General features: G+C 46.0%; 2 protein-coding genes across 2 annotated transcripts; both read left to right on the top strand.

The window, feature by feature from the left end:
• Positions 1 to 816: 816 nt before the first annotated feature.
• On the top strand, positions 817 to 4148 carry samd7 (sterile alpha motif domain containing 7; the record flags this gene model as incomplete). The annotated part of the gene is made up of 8 exons (XM_079750664.1): positions 817 to 919; positions 1260 to 1383; positions 1745 to 1869; positions 2029 to 2107; positions 2328 to 2992; positions 3083 to 3198; positions 3303 to 3413; positions 3906 to 4148. The coding sequence occupies 8 exons, from the start codon at positions 817 to 819 to the stop codon at positions 4146 to 4148; spliced, it is 1566 nt and encodes a 521-aa protein (XP_079606790.1).
• A 681-nt stretch (positions 4149 to 4829) lies between these two features.
• On the top strand, positions 4830 to 14223 carry sec62 (SEC62 homolog, preprotein translocation factor). The gene is made up of 8 exons (XM_079750354.1): positions 4830 to 4881; positions 8433 to 8541; positions 9806 to 9911; positions 10735 to 10954; positions 11337 to 11432; positions 11986 to 12046; positions 12149 to 12268; positions 13244 to 14223. Exons 1-8 carry the CDS (start codon positions 4846 to 4848, stop codon positions 13990 to 13992), a joined length of 1497 nt encoding a protein of 498 aa, XP_079606480.1. The 5' UTR covers positions 4830 to 4845; the 3' UTR covers positions 13993 to 14223.
• The last annotated feature ends 4658 nt before the right edge of the window (positions 14224 to 18881 follow it).

The raw sequence follows: 18881 nt of genomic DNA, 5'->3' as shown, positions 1-18881 counted from the left end.
GAGCTAATTGGAGGTGTCTAAGAAGATTGTGCGGGTGTACACAAGCTGCTGGCTCAGCCAAGAACAATGAGGTGTGTGTGTGTATGCGTGTGTATGTGTGCGCGCGTGTGTGTGCGCGTGTATGTGTGCGCGTGTGTGTTTGCGCGTGTGTGTGTGTGTGTGTGTGTGAACGGGCCTGGGTTTGTTTGTTTGTTTGTTTGTGCCAACAGCTCTGTGAAACAAAGTGACACGATTTCCCAAGTTGTTTAATTCACAAGGAAAGCATTTGATTGTGTCTAATTTGCTGCAAACGGTTTCATAAAATAAACAGGCAGGAAGTATGACACAATTCAAAAATTCTCAGGTTCTTTGCCTGAAGATTGTTCTGAAATTCTGCTATGAATATTTGCCTTCAGCTTGACAAGAGCGAAGTGTGAAATAAAGACAATTAAAGTCACCAGCTGTTTTTTTCAGTAGGACTTTACTCAGTTGGATTCATTTCAATTCGTTGAATATGAATAGGCCACATTCGAATAGCTCTCTCAAGCATATCATGCGCCTCCAGCTATTTAATGTTTTAATCTCTGCTGCACCCTAGTGTTAGAAACAGGAACTCACACAGGGAAAAAAACAAGAAATAGTCACTGCAGAGCTGTGCTGTGTAACGTAGCCTGATTGAAACAGGCTGAAGTAGCCCTTAAGGCATTAGAGACATACGAGTTGCAGATAGTTGCCTACATCTGCTAAACAGGATGGCCCTCCATCAATATTTGATCTGTTTGTGTCTCCCCTCCAACTCCCCAGGCTTCGACCACCGTTTGACGGAGGGGGACCGTCATGACACCGCGGGAGCAGCTGAGAAAGATGACGGCGCTTGGTGAGCAGGGGGCGCTGGACGAGAAGCACTGGTACCGCCTGGTTAACGGCATGTCCGCCGGAGGTGAGACAATTGCCTCACAAATTACCTTGCAAATGCTTACAAATGTTGTCTAACAAATGTCAACAACTCAGATCCAAGAATCTGGCAGTTAAGTCAACATGTGTTTGTGCAAAAACTTTTGTGTACAAATTTTGCTTGAAGGCTGTTTATAAATTGAGCCACACATTGTTTGGCTTTCAGGGCACGTTTCCCACTCTTGAGTCAGAAAACAGGAGAGATTTTTCTACAACTTCTGGCTTTGGCTGTTCTGAGGCTGTTCTACTTTTACTGCACTGTAGTTATAGTTGCCTACTCGCTGAGCTACATCATAGGTGGGGGGGGATCTCTGCTTGTTCTCCAGAGCTGAGGCAGAGGCAGGAGATGATCATGAGGAACCAGATGGCCATGGCTCCACAGATACTCAGCCAGGGGCAGCAGAGAATGCACGGGGTCCCCACACAGTTTGAACCCCGCTTCATGGAGAGGTTAGTTCCGGCAAATACTGCAGGAATTCGCCAATGCTGTACACGCAACATTGGAAGATTACCAGTGGAGACTTACGTGCAATGCCACCGAAGGCTTGTCTGCTCTGTCGGTAACTTCTGCGACTCTTTGTAATGTCAGCCACATGTTCCATCCGTTCAAGCAGCGCTCAAACAACGTTCAGTCGGCGACGAGTTTGAAAAGACTGAAGTGGACTATAGAATAAAGTAACCACCAGTCCAGAACATTGTAATTGGCCTCCATGCTGCTTTCTACTGTTTGGTAACCCTGGTTACTATGTTACTATTATATTAATATTTCTTGCCTTTGGTTGACAACTCTCATGTCACTCTATCTCTGCAGGGAGATGGTGCCCCCCACAGAGATGGTATCTTCTGAAGCCAGACAAATGCACATGGGAAACCACCTCGGCCCGCCACTCATGCCACATGCCAACGTTCATCCTGGAAGAAACTTTTCAGGAGCAGGTAATGGTGACTCCGCACACACACTTTGCCATGTCAAATATAGAACTCTAACCCTAACCCTCAAGCATGAGAAAAAATTGTAATGAAGTGTTAATAATCCCCATCAATCCCCTGCCAATCCCTTGGGTCGCCTCCTCCATGTCTTGTCCGTCTCAGCAGGCTATGGCTTCTTGCCCTCCGAACCCATGGAAACTGTTGCCCGGCGACAGGAGCTCATTCATAAGCAGAACATAGCCAGGTATTGTGCAGCCGCATAACTCAACATTCTTTATAAAGTCAAACCAACTTTCCACAACTTGCCTTGAGTCCAAATGAAATCCAAGTGACTGTCAATCCGAAACAAATGTCAAATTTGAACAAACTCTAAGAACCTCTATGAACTCTATGAACCTCTATGAATAGCTAAGAAACGCCCTAACGCTCACCCACTGCATATCGTCGCCCTTGCGTGTGTCCAGGATGGAGATGAACGCCATCCTGCACCAGAAGGAGCTGGAGAACGCCCACCAGAAGGGGCTGATGGGAATGGAGAACCCTCTCATGTACCAGGCCAACGCCATGGCCTTCAGGGGCCGCCAGCGCATGCCCGACGGCCACGACGTCTTCGTGGACCGGCCCTCCCTGGAGGACCTGCACTCCAACAGCATGGTCATGTCCTCTAGCCCCTATCCGCCCATTGGCACCCTGCATCGGGAGCGAGGCCGCCGGGCAGGGAGGCGGCCCGCCAGCCACAAGAGCACGGAGAGCCACATGGCCAGCCTGAAGGGCCACGTCGAGGACAAGGGCGTGGAGCGGAGCCCGGGGGCGGCGTCCGGCGAGGAGAAGGACGCCGAGGCAAAGGGGGAGGCGGGCGAGGAGGCCGCCGCCCACAAGACGCACCTGCCCATCAAGATGGAGTCTGAGCTGTCGGCGGCGGCGAGGAAGAACTACAAGGACGCCGAGCAAGGCCTGAGGAAAGCCTGCGGTAACGGCCAAGACGGCTGCCCGGACACGGCCAGCAGTGCAGACAAAGACATGGCCGGCCAGTGCTCGGCTTTTCAGGACAAATTCATGTTCCCCGCCGCGGGGGGGAATCTCACAGGGGTACCGCACATGTTCCCAGTGCCTGGTCTCATCCAACCTGGTACGTATCCAATAAATCTCTGTTTCCATGTATGCCATTATTATAGGACACCGATTCAACAAGTTCATGTCACATTGTTGTTTTCAACAGGTCAGCCCAATCTCTATCTCAATGGGGAAGAGGCCTCCGAAAACATGAGGAAATGGACCGTGGATGATGTTTCTAATTTCATCCACAGCATACCAACCTGCGCTGAATATGCCCAGGTTGGTTTAGTGTGCGGTCACTTTGTTTGAGTGTCTTGTGGCCTTCCGATATCTATAAAACTCTTTATTGTGTTGTATTAAAGCAAAGTGCTTTCATGCTTCAGGTCTTCAAGGACCACATGATTGATGGGGAGACGCTGCCCCTGCTCTCCGAAGAGCATCTCCTGGACACGTTGGGGCTCAAGCTAGGTCCCGCCCTCAAGGTCCGCTCTCAGGTAAGGAGGAAGAGACTCATGATGGGAGACAACTGTGTTTTCACTGTGATCTGGTTAGGGATCAAACAGTCACCAAACGCTGAAGTGCACCTCAAGGACACTTTTACTGTGCTGGAACACTGGTTATTACAATGACGAATCACTGATTGGCTCAAATGGGTGCAAGTTGATGGAACACACTGTCCACTTACCTTTGATGTCGTCTCTCTCTTGGCTTAAGCATTTGGTATTGTGGAGCCTGTTATTATTATTTTGGAAAAGGTGTGCATTGGTAAAAATGTTTGCCTTCTCGTCAAAAACCTCTGGCTGAAGAACCACCGACATTGAATGGTATTTAACACGGTCTCCTCTGTTAGAACAACCCCCCCTCCCCCTTCAGTTAAAATATTCTAGAACTGCCACGTTGCTGACGTGCACATGAAAGAGAGCGCGTTGTTCATCGATTATTGATGGAACACGGTTTCTAACGGACGCACCCCCGCTCTCCCTCAGGTGTCGCGGCGCCTGGGCAGCATGTTCTACATGATGAACCTCCCGCTTCCCGCCACCGCCGCCGTCGCCATCCAGGCCGCGTCCGACAAGCCCGGCGACAGGTCGTCGGAGGTCGGGTCGCCCGTCGCGTGCAACAGCGAGGAGATCATGGGAAGCCCGAGAGAAGCGGAGCTCCTCAAACCGGAGCACCTCAACGAGACGGAGAACCACTCCCCTCCTTCTGCGAGCAGCGAGACCGCGTAGATAGCGTAGGAGAGCCCGATGTCCGATGAGTTCTGTATGCTGTTGTAGGCCTGAATGGTAGGCCTGTTCGCTGATTGGTTCATGAGGCTGGTGGATGTTTTTTTACATACCTGTTTATATGCTTTTATCTTGTAATAGACTGCACATCTTGCTATCAGGGACAACTCACAACAAACATCGTATGTCTATTTTGTTTGCCATAGTACTTAAAGTGAGGTAAAATGACATATATGCTTGAATTATTGTACCATATATCCTATTCTGTGTTTAACTCTTTATTGAGGCTGCTATTGCTCTTTTCTCAGCGTTTGTACAGAATTTGAAATGATTACATATTTTTTAAGTCTTTGTTTATGTTTAGGATGATGAAAAGGATTTTTACTGTTTGGAAGTGAAAATCAATTAAATCAATCAATTCAATTGGTTTCCAATGTTTGCATGTAAATAAAGACTTTTTCTATTTAGCATCCTGAGTCAGCCCCATTGTTCATATTCTGATATATACCCCAAGAATAAATGCATGCATGACTTTAAATAATAACACATTTTCAATATCATGAAATAAGCTTGTTAATATGGCTTGTGGAGGGGAATTTATAACCTATATCCAATAATTAGATGGATCTGCGACTCGGGATAGTACTCACAATGCGCATGCGCATGCTACACGTCAGAAGAAGAGCTGAGTTGGAGGATCATGGCGGAGCGCAGGAGGCACAAGAAGCGGATCCAGGTAACATCTTTCCCCTAAAGCCTCTTGCGGGCGAACAAAGCGATAATTTATAGAAACATACACGACTTTATAAACGTTCTCATGACATATCACGACCACGACCAGTCCAAGTGTTTACCTTCTCAGGCGAATAGATGAGCGCACATTATAGCTAACTACGCTAGCTTTAGCTGTTTGGACAAACTGTGCCAATGTTTTTATTTTTGAAAACTTGTTGGAAGCACGTTTAGGTTCCCACAAAGAGCCTTGATCACGCCCTGGGGTTCAAAATGCGACAGTCGCCGCTACAAGCTCGCCAGCAGGCGGGCGGACTGTCCAAACACAAGACAAGTGCATCCATTTCAACTGGCTGGAGAACGTTAGCCCGCTAATCTGCGTCAGATCCTTCCCTCTCTGCGCTACACACGTTAATTACACCGCAAATAAACAACTCTTCAGTAAACACCGGCTACAGCTGCGGTGCCAACCGCACAGAAGGCAAGAAAAACCCTGCGTCTCACAGATCATGGCAGATAATGATCTTCATTAGAGGACGCCGAACGTGTCACTCTGTAAAACACTTAAGTCAGGATATCGGAAAGAGGCCATTGCATGACATGCCTGCATCATAACGAGGCCGGCATGTCGTTTGTTGCTGCTGCTGCTTTATGACCGGCATTAGACAATAGTTACCATGTGTTGAGTTACGAAACAGTACAGCCTCTCCTCGTCTCTCTATCGCATGGTCTGATACAGGGGAAGAGGTCTTCACGAAATGAAGCATTGTTATTCGTTTTCATTTTGAGGGGGTTGGTTTTTCTTGTTTACATTGCTGTGTTATTTTGACATGTTTGCGTGCTGCTTTGCACTAAAATCATCCACATTAAGATATGTTGTGTTTGGTCCTAATACATTTTTTGCACGGTGCAGCAGTTTCAATAAACTGTTGTACATAGTTTCTCCTGTGTAATACTAGCCAACTAGCTTTGCATTCTGGGGAAATGGCCAAGTGCTGGCAAGCTGAGCTCGCTTTGTGGGCCCCCTGAGAGGGCTGTGTGTGTGACTGGTCTTTGACATAAGGGAGTAGACTCAAGATGATATCTGTGCGTTCTTTCCAGGTAGAATATATAGCTGTAGACACAGGGCCCTAACGGCTTCTGTCTCGCTCCCTCTCCCCCTGTCTCTCTCGCGCTCTCTCTCTGTCTCGCTCTGGCTCTCCTGCTCTCTCTCTGATGCCTGTGTGTTGACATGCAGAGCAACACTTCAGGTTGGCAGGCGGATGCTGGTCTTGGTACATCCACAGAGAGAACCCCACATCCCTGCATTTGCCCTGATCAGCAGCTGTCTGTTAGCACCCGCTTGTGTACTCTTCTATGCAGGCTCTCAGCACAGAGACAGTTCAGCTAAGCTGACAAAGCACCTTTTTCGTTTTTCCATTTCCCATGTGAGCAAAATGAAGATGTGATGTGTCCCAAATTGTGTAGATTACTGTGTCTTTAATGGCCACAGGGTTTCTGCTAGGGTTGGGTATTGCCAGGTACCTCACAATTCAATTCAATTCAATTCTTTAGGTCTTGATTCGATTTCGATTCGATATTGATCCAATTGCTTCGATATCGATTCAATAATACTTGCAGATGACAAAAATACCTAAATATCATTTAGAATTAACCATTTCAAAACGAATTAACCATTTCATTGTGCTTTAACTAGCAAAAAGGGAATACACCATTGTATAGTAGTGTTCCTGAGCTAAACTTGCAGTATAAAAGTAATAATCATAACATGGACAAATGTAAAAGGGCATGTACGTTGAGGCATACTCGCTCCTAGATTACAATGACTGAGTATGTTTTTTTTTAAATTTTTTTTTTTTTATGGAAATAATCGATTTCAAAGAAAATACGGAATCAAGAACAAATAAATTGCAGTGCATTGATGAATCGATATTTTTACCCAGCCCTAGTTTCTGCTGTAAAGTGGCTTGTCAGTGAAATGTCCTCACTTAAATATAAACCCACGAGATTCTAGTTTATTTCCAAGAGGATAGAAGTGATCTTTGATAGAAGTGGTTGGTATAGTATGAAACCGTATCAATACAGTGATGCCACTATTCTGAGTCCCTCCCTAACATTTCTTAGGTGCTTGTAGCTCGAATAGTATAGCACAAAGTATGTTTGGGCGGTATCTTTTTTCACCGGGGTATATGACGGTATTTGTGTAAAAGATTAATAAAGCTGAGCTACTGGTGAAAAAAGTCATTGTATTATGTATGACATTGTCTCTAATATGCAATATACCAACATCGACAAGTCTTGCTCGGTTTAAATGCATATTGCCTATAGAATTATGAATAGGACATAAGCGCCCTTCTTCCATAGATTCGGCCCAAATCGCAATAAGTAGGACCTACTTGTGCACTTGTTTATTTTTTGAGTCAGCAAGTTCCACTAATGTACACATGGAAAGTATCCACTGGCAATGCTGTTTTTCACCAGCTTTTGACTGTTGTAGAGCTAGTGGGATGCACTTCTAAAGAGCAATTGAATCCATTGGGGATTTTTTTATAACTTGAGATGTATCCACATTAATGGTGTTTGAGTTAGGCTACTGTTTAGGGCAGTGTACTTTGTCATTACCCTCTTGTGTAGAAACATTAACCAAACGATGATCAGTGCTGCTAGCTGACCGCCTCCATGCCACATATAGTTCTCTAGACACCTTGGCCTCCTACCGGTGATCGCGTCTTTGTTCCCTGTGTCAAATCGCTGTATTTCGTAGCGTCAATATCGGTTGAATATCCAATATCGTTATAACTTAAACAATACTTTCAAACATGAGATGTGTGATTATTTTGATACACCACCACAAGGCAGTGTGCTGCTATAACTGTCACTTTCAGTTTCCCAGGCATTTCAGTCTGAAAAACAATCATGCAAATGTGCAGACTGTATTTTGAACTATTTAATTATATAACGTGCTTCAAAACGGTGCCAAAATACATATCAACAAGATAAAACATTTATTCATAAGATGTCGGGAAAAAGTTGAACAGAAAGAGGTGCGTTTGTATTTTTGACTGTATTAAATTTCATACCTTCTGTACTTCTAAATTCCTTGATACCGTCCCAACCTAGCATGAAGGATTAAAGAGGGTAATTGTGCATCTAATCATATATGTTCAGTGTTTCCCCTAGATTCTTTTTGTAGCAGTGGTGCTGTGAGTTGGTATCCTAGCAACGCAAGGGGGGTCCGCGGGCATGCCAATTTATTGAAAAATAACCCTTTAAATGGTTACTTCTGGTGAGATCTTTTGAGAAAAACAGACTGAGCTTCCAAATATGACATAACAACCAACAGAGTCAAGGGATCTGCTGAGACCAGATCATTGTGCAAGTGTGCCTTGAACTTGGCAGAAACAGGTTTAGTTATTTGCAACAACAAACAAAAGTGCAGAGGTTGGTCCGCCGCTGCTGAATGCATATAGGGGAACAACACTGAGTCGTCAGTGGGTACGTGAACGGACGCGGGTACATTTGTGTGTGTGTGTGTGTGTGTGTGTGCCCCTGCAGGAGGCGAGCGAGCCCACCAAGGAGGAGAAGGCAGTGGCCAAGTACGTCCGGTTCAACTGCCCCACCAAGTCGACCAGTATGATGGGTCACCGGGTGGACTACTTCGTTGGTCAGTCCTCTCGCCAGCTCTCTCTCTCTTCGTCGTGTGTGTGTGTGTGTGCGTGGGTGAATGATAGGCACCATAAGGATATACCGAGCCTGGTATCGCAGTCTGATACCATACTACATCAATGTATCGAGAGGGAAGCCCCACCATATAAATATTTAACACCAGACCATAAACATGCTGGGATGATGGCCGTAGTCTGTGCAATCGGGAGGAGTGATCACAAAATTATGTTTCAAACGTACATTCTTGTGTTACAGCCCCCACTTGACTGCCACAGTTTAATCCTAGTGGTTGAAGAGCAGAAGAAGTGTTACAGATGAATTGAGTCAGATGAACTGCCACAAATCTAAGTAGGACAAAACCTAAATTGAACAGCTGAAGAGGAGGATGACTGTCTTTAATGTGCCGCCCTGCTTTATTTTGGTCTTTAGGGCAAACTGTTTTGGGGGGTCAGTGTCCATTTTATGTAGATTGTCTTTCTTTTATCGCATCTCCCAAGGCTGTGACACATCATATCAACAGCTTCTGGATCTGCTGTTTGTTTTAGTCCCATCCAAGTAATAGCAGGTGACAGATCATGTGTCTGGAAATGCTATCCTTTAATAAGCATAGCAGACTCAATGTGGTCATCTGTATCGCGAAGGGACAGTGACATTGTGGTGAGTTGTGTAAAACGCACATGAGGGCAACATGCTAAAGAACAAAGTTGTGGCTCCAAATTCAGTGTTTGGAGTGATTGAGGCATTCAATTCCATTTTCCATTTCAAGTGCAGACTACCTTTACTTGAAAGTAATACTAGCAAAATATTTCTAAAATCTCGAGCTGAAAGCTGTTGACACAAATGGCAATTTTTTCAGTGCAATGTACTCTGAAAGTGCCTGATATTTATTTTCTTTTACTGCCATTATGCATAGGGATGCACCGATTCCACTTTTTCTCAGACCAAGCACAAGTGCTTACATTTGGGCACTTGCCGATTCAGAGTACCGATGCTTAATACCATTACAGTTTAAAGGGCCAATGAACCCACTGTTAAAGCACACCTTGAGTTCTTAAAAAAAAGCGTTTTGGGCTGAGAGATCTAGGAAAGAGGGGGGCGTGTTATCGCCATGGTTACGGCGCACGGCAACTTTGTCCTACCTTTCTCAGTGCCTTTTGTTTTGTATGATCGGTGAATCCCTAGACATGCACGTCTGAATGCGTCCTTTCTCCCTTGATCCTGTGTCTTAACTAAAAACAACCCTCTGCTCCTTCTGCCCGCAGCCTCCAAGGCTGTGGACTGTCTGCTGGACTCCAAGTGGGCCAAGGCCAAGAAGGGAGAGGAGGCCCTATTCACCACCCGGGAGTCAGTCGTCGACTACTGCAACCGGTAGGCCGTGGACAGGCCTCGCTGACACACAGCCTCTCTCTATACGGCCTGTTTGCTCTCATTTCAGACCCAATAACTGGAGAAATGTCACATGTGGATGTGCCCGGCATGAATGGTTTTCTTTGTGTTTGGATCTGTTTTACAGAGATTTAGTTCAAGATCTGTTTCAGACGGTTACACTGTCTTAAAGAGATATGGTTTTAGAATGAATTAGGTTGTGTTTGATTCGTAGTAAACATTTTATAAGTATGTTGTCTTAGGCCAGCTGTGCGTCGGGTGCGTCTGTGCCAAAACGGCCAAAGCAAACAAAAGGCCATCTAACTGGCACACTGTCATTAGATTTATAGCGGGAAGCATGTCTTCTGTTGTTGTTTGATCACCTGTCTGGGGGAACACATGACCTTGAGCCAACAGAGTTATCAGAGGTGGGGGGGGGGGGTGTATTAGGCACACACCCCTGGCTAGAACCACTCTCTAGCATTTCTCAGTTTCAAAACACTTACGCAGTAGCATTCTTTTATTTTCAATCAATCATAATGTCTGCACTATGCTGGCAATAATTGATGTTGCGCCGATGTTGTGGCCACCTCTTCCAGTCAAAACAACCCGTGGTTGTCATCGTAGTTTCTGCCAACAGGTTTAATGAGTGTGTCCTAACTAGTGTGCATCAGCGATCGCATTCGCCTGCATGCAAAACGCTGGCAGCCCTCAAAGCCCCTCCAGTCCTCCGTAGTGTGATGAGTTACCAAATGCTTGTTTTGCCTAATAGTAAGCATGCCTCCAAAACACATGTTTAATCGGTTGTTTATGTTGTTGTTGGTAGACTCCTGAAGAAGCAGTTCTTCCACCGCGCTCTCAAAGTGATGAAGAAGAAGCCGGAGAAGGAGATCAAGAAAGAGAAGGAGAAGGAGAAGGAGAAGGAGAAGGAGAAGGAGAAAGAGAAAGAGAAGACCAAAGGGGACAGCAGCAAGGAGGAGGAGAAAAAGGGGAAAAAAGACAAAGAGAAGAAGAAGGACTCTGATGAGGCTAAGAAGGAGAAGGCCGTACGTAAACACATCGCCGCCATTTTGATTCTAGACTCTTAACGCTATATCATCGCCTTGCTGTTTCTCGTACAACAACACACACTGCACATGGCAAAGGGTCAGGAGGAATGCTAAAAAGAAATACACTCGCATGCCAAATAGTCATATCTGTATTGTTATGTCTGTCATCTTATCTTACCTTGTATCTGCCATCTCATCGTCAAGAAGACAAATTACCCAGATCATCTGTCAACATGACCCCTAGCGATGGGCCTTTTGAAGTTCCCGTTTTGTCATCCGTTGGCTTGGGCCATTACTGACGGGCCTTTGAAGGTTCACCACTGAATGTATGTGTGTGTATATGATGTGTAACGGCGCAGGGGTTGTGTTGTCTCTGCAGGACGACAGCCCCGGCTCCCCCAAGAAGAAGAAGGACGTGAAGAAGAAGTTTAAACTGGAGCCCCACGAGGACCAGCTCTTCCTGGACGGAAATGAGGTGGAGAGGGAGAGAGAGGGAGAGAGAGGGAGAGAGAGGGAGGGAGAGAGAGAGAGAGACAGAGAGAGAGAGAGACGTTGGCATTTAAAGCACACGTCAAGTGTTTAATTGCATGGTGAACCTTCAGCGTTGGCACTGAATGTGTTCTCGTAGGGGGTCGAGCGTCGAAGCCCGTCGTAGCACGGGCTTCCACGTTGACTCAGCGCTGAAGGTTCTAGATGAACTCTGAGCCCGATGGAAGCCGACCTCTTGAGATGAGTTATCTTTGACTTTGTAAAACCAACAGAATCCAAACACCAACGTTGGTCTGCGTCGCTAAGCATTAATGCATGAGTATTGCCTCCCTGAATGTATATGTATGAGTGAGTGAGTCTGTTGGCTGGCTGCCGAACCTCGCTTTTGACGCCCATCAGCGCGTTGACCGCTTAAGAATGGACATTCAGTCGCTGTAAAGAAGAACACAAAGACATGAGAATACCGAAAGACCATCGGAGCAGCCGTGAATAATTTGTGTTGAGCACGCCTCGATAACGCTCTTCCCCGCTGTCCGCAGGTGTTTGTGTGGATTTACGACCCGGTCCACTTCAAGACCTTTGCTATGGGGCTCATCCTCGGTGAGTCTGTGGCAGAGGAGTGGGGTCTTTAACGTCTCTGTGCCCCCTCACTACTGGGTCCTCAACGTGTGTGTGTGTGTGTGTGTGTGTGTGTCTCTCTAGTCATCGCGGTGATCGCGGCCACGCTCTTCCCCCTGTGGCCGGCTGAGATGCGCGTGGGCGTGTACTACCTGAGCGTGGCGGCAGGCTGCTTCGTGGCTAGCATCCTGCTGCTGGCCGTCGGTGAGTAGCGCTAGGCCACACGTATGTACGGGATAATGTATAGCAACGCCGGTCATCATCGGGGGAAAGATGCCCAGGCAGGGCGAACCGCCCCGAAGGTAGGCTTCAGATCAGGGGAGGTCGCTTGGCAACCGAACACGCCGGGGTTGATAGGTTACCGGACTACTTGTGGAGTGATACGGAAGAGGTGAATCAGAGGCGAAAAAATTCCACTTGCCTTGATAGCGGTCAATTATACTTAACAACGGTAAATTATGCAAAAAATAATTGAGCGCCGAACGTTGGGAAGGCCCATTCAAGTGAATGGAGCCGTCTACAGCATTAAGAAGAGCCGCGTAATAAGCAGGCATAAAGCATTTTGATAAACTAACCAAAAAACGACTATAAAGAACAGGGAAGACCCAGAAATGGAGAACTGTTGAAACAACAGGGTGTTGAAGCTAAGCTATGTTATACAGTATACATGTTTGTGTTTGTATATATCTATTTGAATGAATGCACATTTTAAAATGATGCTCAGTCATAACGCACTTCTTCCCTTCAAATTGCTTTTTGGTTAACCTTTCTTTTTTGAATACGAGTCTGCAAATAAGAAACACTCAGAAAAGGCTTCCTTCTTGTATAATCTCCTCGTTTGAATACACGTTCTTCAAGCGTGTTTGTAAAGAAATTATACAGAAAGAGCTTGTTTTTGCATTATAAAATGCAAATTTGGTGATTTATATGCAGAGGATATCAACAATGTAGACTGCTCATTTATGTTAATTTGTATTATGTTTGATTAATTTGTATTATGATTTCTTCTTAATATTATGTATAATTAATCGGATGATGATAATTTATGATTATTATTTTCATAATGATGATTTTTTGGATGAGGAAATGCGCTTATTTTTGATTCTTATTCTCATTCCGATGCATGGTGATTTTTATTCAGGATAACGACGGCCTCTGACGTATTCTCTGTGTCCGCAGCCCGCTGTATCCTCTTCCTGCTCATCTGGCTGGTGACCGGCGGCCGCCACCACTTCTGGTTCCTGCCCAACCTGACCGCCGACGTGGGATTCATCGACTCCTTCCGGCCGCTCTACACACACGAGTACAAGGGCCCCCGCTCCAAGAAGGCCTCCGACAAGACGGACGGGGACGGGGACGGGGACGGAGACGGGGACGGGGACGGGGACGCGGACGCCGATGCGGACGCCGCAGTCGCGGACGCCGCAGTCGCGGACGCCAGCGCCCCGGTGACCTCCGCCGCCGCCGCCGCCGCCGCCGCCGCCGCCAGCAACACCTCCAGCCCCACCAACGCCAAAACACACAAGTCAGATGACGACGAGAAGGACGGCGAGGAGGAGGAAGAGGAGGAGGAGGAGGAAGAAGAAGAGGAGGAGGAGGAGGAGGATGAGATGGTGAAGCCAGAGTGTCCGGAAGAGTCGGGGGAGGGGGAGGAAGATGATCCCGAGAACAAGGAGGCAGGCGTATCGGGAGCGGCGGCGGCGGCGGCGGAGCGCCACTCGGACACGGAGAGCGAGAGGCGCGAGGAGGACGGCTCGCAGCACAGCAACGGGAACGACTTTGAGATGATCACCAGGGAGGAGCTGGAGCAGCACACGGAGGAGGAGGAGGAGGACGACGAAGAGGAGCAGGAGCAGCAGCAGGAGGAGGAGAAGAAGAAAGAGGCAGAGGAGCGAGGAGGCGCGGAGACAAAGCCTCCCGGCTGTTAAAACTATAAACTCTATTTTCTTCATCGCCAGTCCTCTCCCTCTTTACCTCTCTATGTCCCTCTGTGTCTCTGCCCCTTCCTTCGGGGCGGTATCCCCAGGACCGTCCTGCCCCCCCCCTGCTGAACACAACCTGTCTCTCCGTATCTCTCTCTCTCTTTCTGTCTCTGTACCTTCTAAGACCACCTCCTTCCACTACACATGCAGACCATACAGACCAGGTGTGAGCGAGGTTGGTGTCGGGGTGGGGGTGGGGTGGGGGGCGAGGACCACAACGGTGTTAAGGTGGAGCGACGATGACAATGGGGGGGGGGGGGGGGGGAATGAAAGAAAAGGAGTCGAATAAGGCCCACACAACAGGAGCCTCTTGGTACAAACCCAAATCTTCACCGTCGTCTGCCTCTGGAAGGGAGGGGGGAACTGCCATGTTTTTGTTGCCTGAGGAATGAACCTGTCTCACCGATCACTTCCCCTCTCCCTCCCCCACCCACCCCCCGCCCAAAGGCCACTTCCTGCCTCCCACATCACTTTAAACGGTCACTGCTCCCGCCTCGCTTTGATTGGCGCTGCCTCGGGCGGCGTGCCCTCTCGTGTGTTTCAACCATGTCGTCGGGCTCCTTATCCATGGCGACACGCTGTCCCTGCTCCCTCTCTCCCGTCGGTCAGTCCCAGGATTCCTCAGGCAACCCTTGAGCCGAGAGCGGACCAGTAGAAACGTCCGTTTAAACTAATCTGAACTGGACCAAATCAGCCTGCTTTCCCTCTCCACCCCCCCCCCCCCCCACCCCGAGTCTCTCTGAAGGTGCTCGAGAATAATGAGGAGACTCAGCGGGGCGTCACAGTCCAACATGTCGTCCACCTTTTGATGCAGCTCCGTCTCTTTTCTTTTTTTTGGAAACTGTGCCGATGAGACGCGACTTCCATTGATTTCTGTTGTCAGTTAGTTGTTGTCATACATAATTGTCAATATTCCGATTTACAACCGGGGGAAAAATACAAGAATAATGACGTCAAAATCTAGTGCCAAATGAACGTAGTACACCTTGGTATAATGATGTTATGCACGTTAAGCTCATAGGATGCATTCGGAAAAACGTTTTAGTTTGGTAACACTTAAAAAATGCCACATCCTTAACCTTTTTGTTTTTCTTTTTAAGCCCAGCAAAGGGTCCTAATATATTCGGTTTGATCTGAAAGACACACGTCAAACGTGTCTAGACTGATTTCACGAGTTATCCCTCGCCGACCAATCCATGAGTCCAGTGTCCTCTTTCTAGCTCAGCTGTGGAGAGGGGCGGGGCCTGGGGAGGCGTGGCTTTATCTTCAGCCCCTCCCCCTGGCTGTAGTCTCCACTTGCCACCAACCACCTGAAATGACCACGTCATCCATTTGAGAACCAATGAGGCGCCCAGTGGCGTTTAGGAGGTGGGGCTAAGCCTGTGGATCCAGGGTCAGCCACCACTTCCTGCGCTGACGCCATCTTCTGACGGGGATTGCTGCATTTGTTTTTGTTTTTACTCACAGCGAGGATAATATTTAATTATATATATATATATATATATATTAAAATAGAATTGTATCATTTATAAATGGATTTTATTGATATCATATATATATAAACAAATATATATATATATACCTGCATTCAGTCCGAGACATGGTGAAACAGCTTGTTCATTTTGAACAGTGTAATATCGTCAGTTACAGGAATTGGTTTGGTTTTGTTTCCTTGCTTCTGATGTTTGAGTTCCTCCCCGGTAGCAAGCTAATTGGCCAATGAACGGATCCTCACAAGGGGCTTAATTGTGGAATTGTCGTCTGTTATTCTGATGCTGTAACGTTGAATGTCACTAAACATTAATGTCAGTGGTATCAGAGTCGTCACGTCGTTCGATACTGTACAGCAATGCTAAGCGTGCCTCCCTCGCAGAACCAGTGAATCATTAATGGGCCGATTGGGCAACCAGTCGCTTGCATTATGTTGACCAACATCTGCAGCTCCCCCCCCCCCCCCCATTCCCCCTACCCCATGACAATATTGCATAACGTGGCGAGTGCTTATGAAAAACGTGCGCGTGCGTGTCTAGACTCTTAGCGTAGAAACTCCAGACTTGTGATCATTTGAATGTCCAGAAGTGAAATCAACCCCCTTACTTGCTTGACTTGTCATTTTTTTCTTTGTTTCCTCCCTCACGTTGAACGAACATCGGAACACTTTGCAGAACGTCCACAGCCTCAATTTCCCTCAAAACGCCCGGGAACCTCTTTTTTTCAAGCCGCTCCGCTCTTCACTAATTCTTATATCTTTGTTGTTTTTTCGTTCTCATGTCTCTCTTCTTTCTGTGTCGCGGTCTTCTGGAAGAACCGTGGCAGTAGTAGCAGCACTCTGATGGTGCCGGAGCGTTCCATGGACACACAAGCTAATCTGTCCCCGAGTCTGTTGTGTGTTGTATTACTCTGCTGCTGCTGCTTCGCATCGTGTCGCTTTCTGAACATGTACAGACCCTTCCTGTTGGATTTTTGGTCGGGAAAACCACCTAGTGGTTTTGGATCGACGTCATTTCCCACCCAAGACTGTCTCATGCAATATTATGAGTAATTTAATTGGATGTCTTGAAATATATCTATCTTATCATTGCAATAAAAATCTAGAAAGCAGCGGTGTCTTCTGATCATTGACTGTTATAAGTGATGGACAGAGATATGTTGAGTTGTTGATTTAGATTATCACTGTTTTTGCCACCACCGATTAACTGATAATTGATTAATTATAAGGGTGTGGTGTTAGACACGCCCACACATCAAAGATTTGGTCCCAGTTTTTTAAGACTGACCCCGCTAATTGCTGACCAATCAGGGCATCCTGCCTAATTAGTTTGGGGAAAGTTGCTGGTCAATTAAAGTTGTAATGTTCAATAACTCAATTGCGGTGAATCAAGTCAATACTTAGCCATAACTAATCTTGTACCTAAACGACACATAAACCTTTCTATTTCAAACGTTAATTACAATTATCCTAAATATCGTATACAAAAATGTTTGAAGAGATATGGATAAATACATGACCTGGACTAAAACAGATTCATCCGTTAATGTGATATTCGAGTGACAAACAATTCCTGAGGTAAGAATGACAATACATTTTAAGTAATTTTTTAATTCATTCATTGTCTGAACCTGCAGCCAAACTTCTACTCATCACATTATTGGATAAAGGTTTATCCAGGATGTCTGAAAACCTTAAAAACTAATATCAAAGATGTAACTGCACACATTTGTAGGTGAAAAACAACAAAGTTGAGGTGCACATGAGTTGTCATGCAAGGTTGTCTTTGGTATGTGTTGGTAGCTCTGAAGTCCCACATGAGGTTTTGTGGCCCCAATGTTTCCAATAAATATACATATTTAAAACTTTAAACAATAATCCATCTCTTTCATCACACTGGTTTCTAGTTTGCAGCAGCTAACTCAATGTAAGCTCCACTTTATTTTCCTAAAGGGGCAGTACAACCGGAGTCCTTTTAAACGGATGTGGCGCTGAAAGTCCACAGGGTTAAACAACGGAAGCCACTTCAGAGTTCTCCATGAACCCCGGCTTCTAGGAATCCGTGCCGTGTTTTCTGACTAAACTAAACGCAATGTCTCGGAATCCTCTCCCCTAGTTTTCTGACTAAACTAAATGTAATGTCTCGGAATCCTCTCCCCTAGTTTTCTGACTAAACTAAATGTAATGTCTCGGAATCCTCTCCCCTAGTTTTCTGACTAAACTAAATGTAATGTCTCTGAATCTTCTCCCCTAGTTTTCTGACTAAACTAAATGCAATGTCTCGGAATCCTCTCCCCTAGTTTTCTGACTAAACTAAATGCAATGTCTCGGAATCCTCTCCCCTAGTTTTCTGACTAAACTAAATGTAATGTCTCGGAATCCTCTCCCCTAGTTTTCTGACTAAACTAAATGCAATGTCTCGGAATCCTCTCCCCTAGTTTTCTGACTAAACTAAATGTAATGTCTCGGAATCCTCTCCCCTAGTTTTCTGACTAAACTAAATGTAATGTCTCGGAATCCTCTCCCCTAGTTTTCTGACTAAACTAAATGTAATGTCTCTGAATCTTCTCCCCTAGTTTTCTGACTAAACTAAATGCAATGTCTCGGAATCCTCTCCCCTAGTTTTCTGACTAAACTAAATGCAATGTCTCGGAATCCTCTCCCCTAGTTTTCTGACTAAACTAAATGTAATGTCTCGGAATCCTCTCCCCTAGTTTTCTGACTAAACTAAATGCAATGTCTCGGAATCCTCTCCCCTAGTTTTCTGACTAAACTAAATGTAATGTCTCGGAATCTTCTCCCCTAGTTTTCTGACTAAACTAAATGCAATGTCTCGGAATCCTCTCCCCTAGTTTTCTGACTAAACTAAATGTAATGTCTCGGAATCCTCTCCCCTAGTTTTCTGACTAAACTAAATGTAATGTCTAGGAATCCTCTCTGTGTTTCAACATCGGAGAGCTAAAAAGTGCTTTTCCTATAGCAAAACATATATAAAGCTTTCGAGTTTACTCGATAACGATGAGATAATGTTTGTATTTGATTGGATTTGTTAGCTAACCTAATCAATACACATTTTCAGTACACTACAGATCGGTTTCAAAAAACTTTCTAGAAAACCAACTGTACAATCTGTATTCCTGTTGTGTAAATAATGCCTTAAATTAAAGATTTTATTTACATAACCTTTGTAGTGACTTAATTACAAAGGCTTCATAAGTTAAAGCGATATATGTTCTATAATCCAAACCAATGCTGAAGACATGACAGTAACTTTCATGTGGCCCCCGATGAAAAACGATGGCCCTGACCACGCCCACCCCTGACCTAACCCCGCCCACCCCTGACC

Source organism: Pollachius pollachius (assembly GCF_949987615.1).
Source record: "Pollachius pollachius genome assembly, chromosome: 14".
Taxonomy (NCBI): Eukaryota; Metazoa; Chordata; class Actinopteri; order Gadiformes; family Gadidae; genus Pollachius; species Pollachius pollachius.
The sequence above is the reverse complement of the archived record's forward strand: the minus strand, read 5'-3'. Positions and strand labels throughout refer to the sequence as shown.

Bases quoted from the DNA above. Each gene is read 5' to 3' on its own strand.
- sec62 (XM_079750354.1), top strand. From the start codon at position 4,846: ATGGCGGAGCGCAGGAGGCACAAGAAGCGGATCCAG. The intron at 8,542-9,805 runs GTCAGTCCTCTC...TTCTGCCCGCAG, and splicing joins CCGGGTGGACTACTTCGTTG to CCTCCAAGGCTGTGGACTGT. The intron at 10,955-11,336 runs GTACGTAAACAC...TTGTCTCTGCAG, and splicing joins AGGCTAAGAAGGAGAAGGCC to GACGACAGCCCCGGCTCCCC.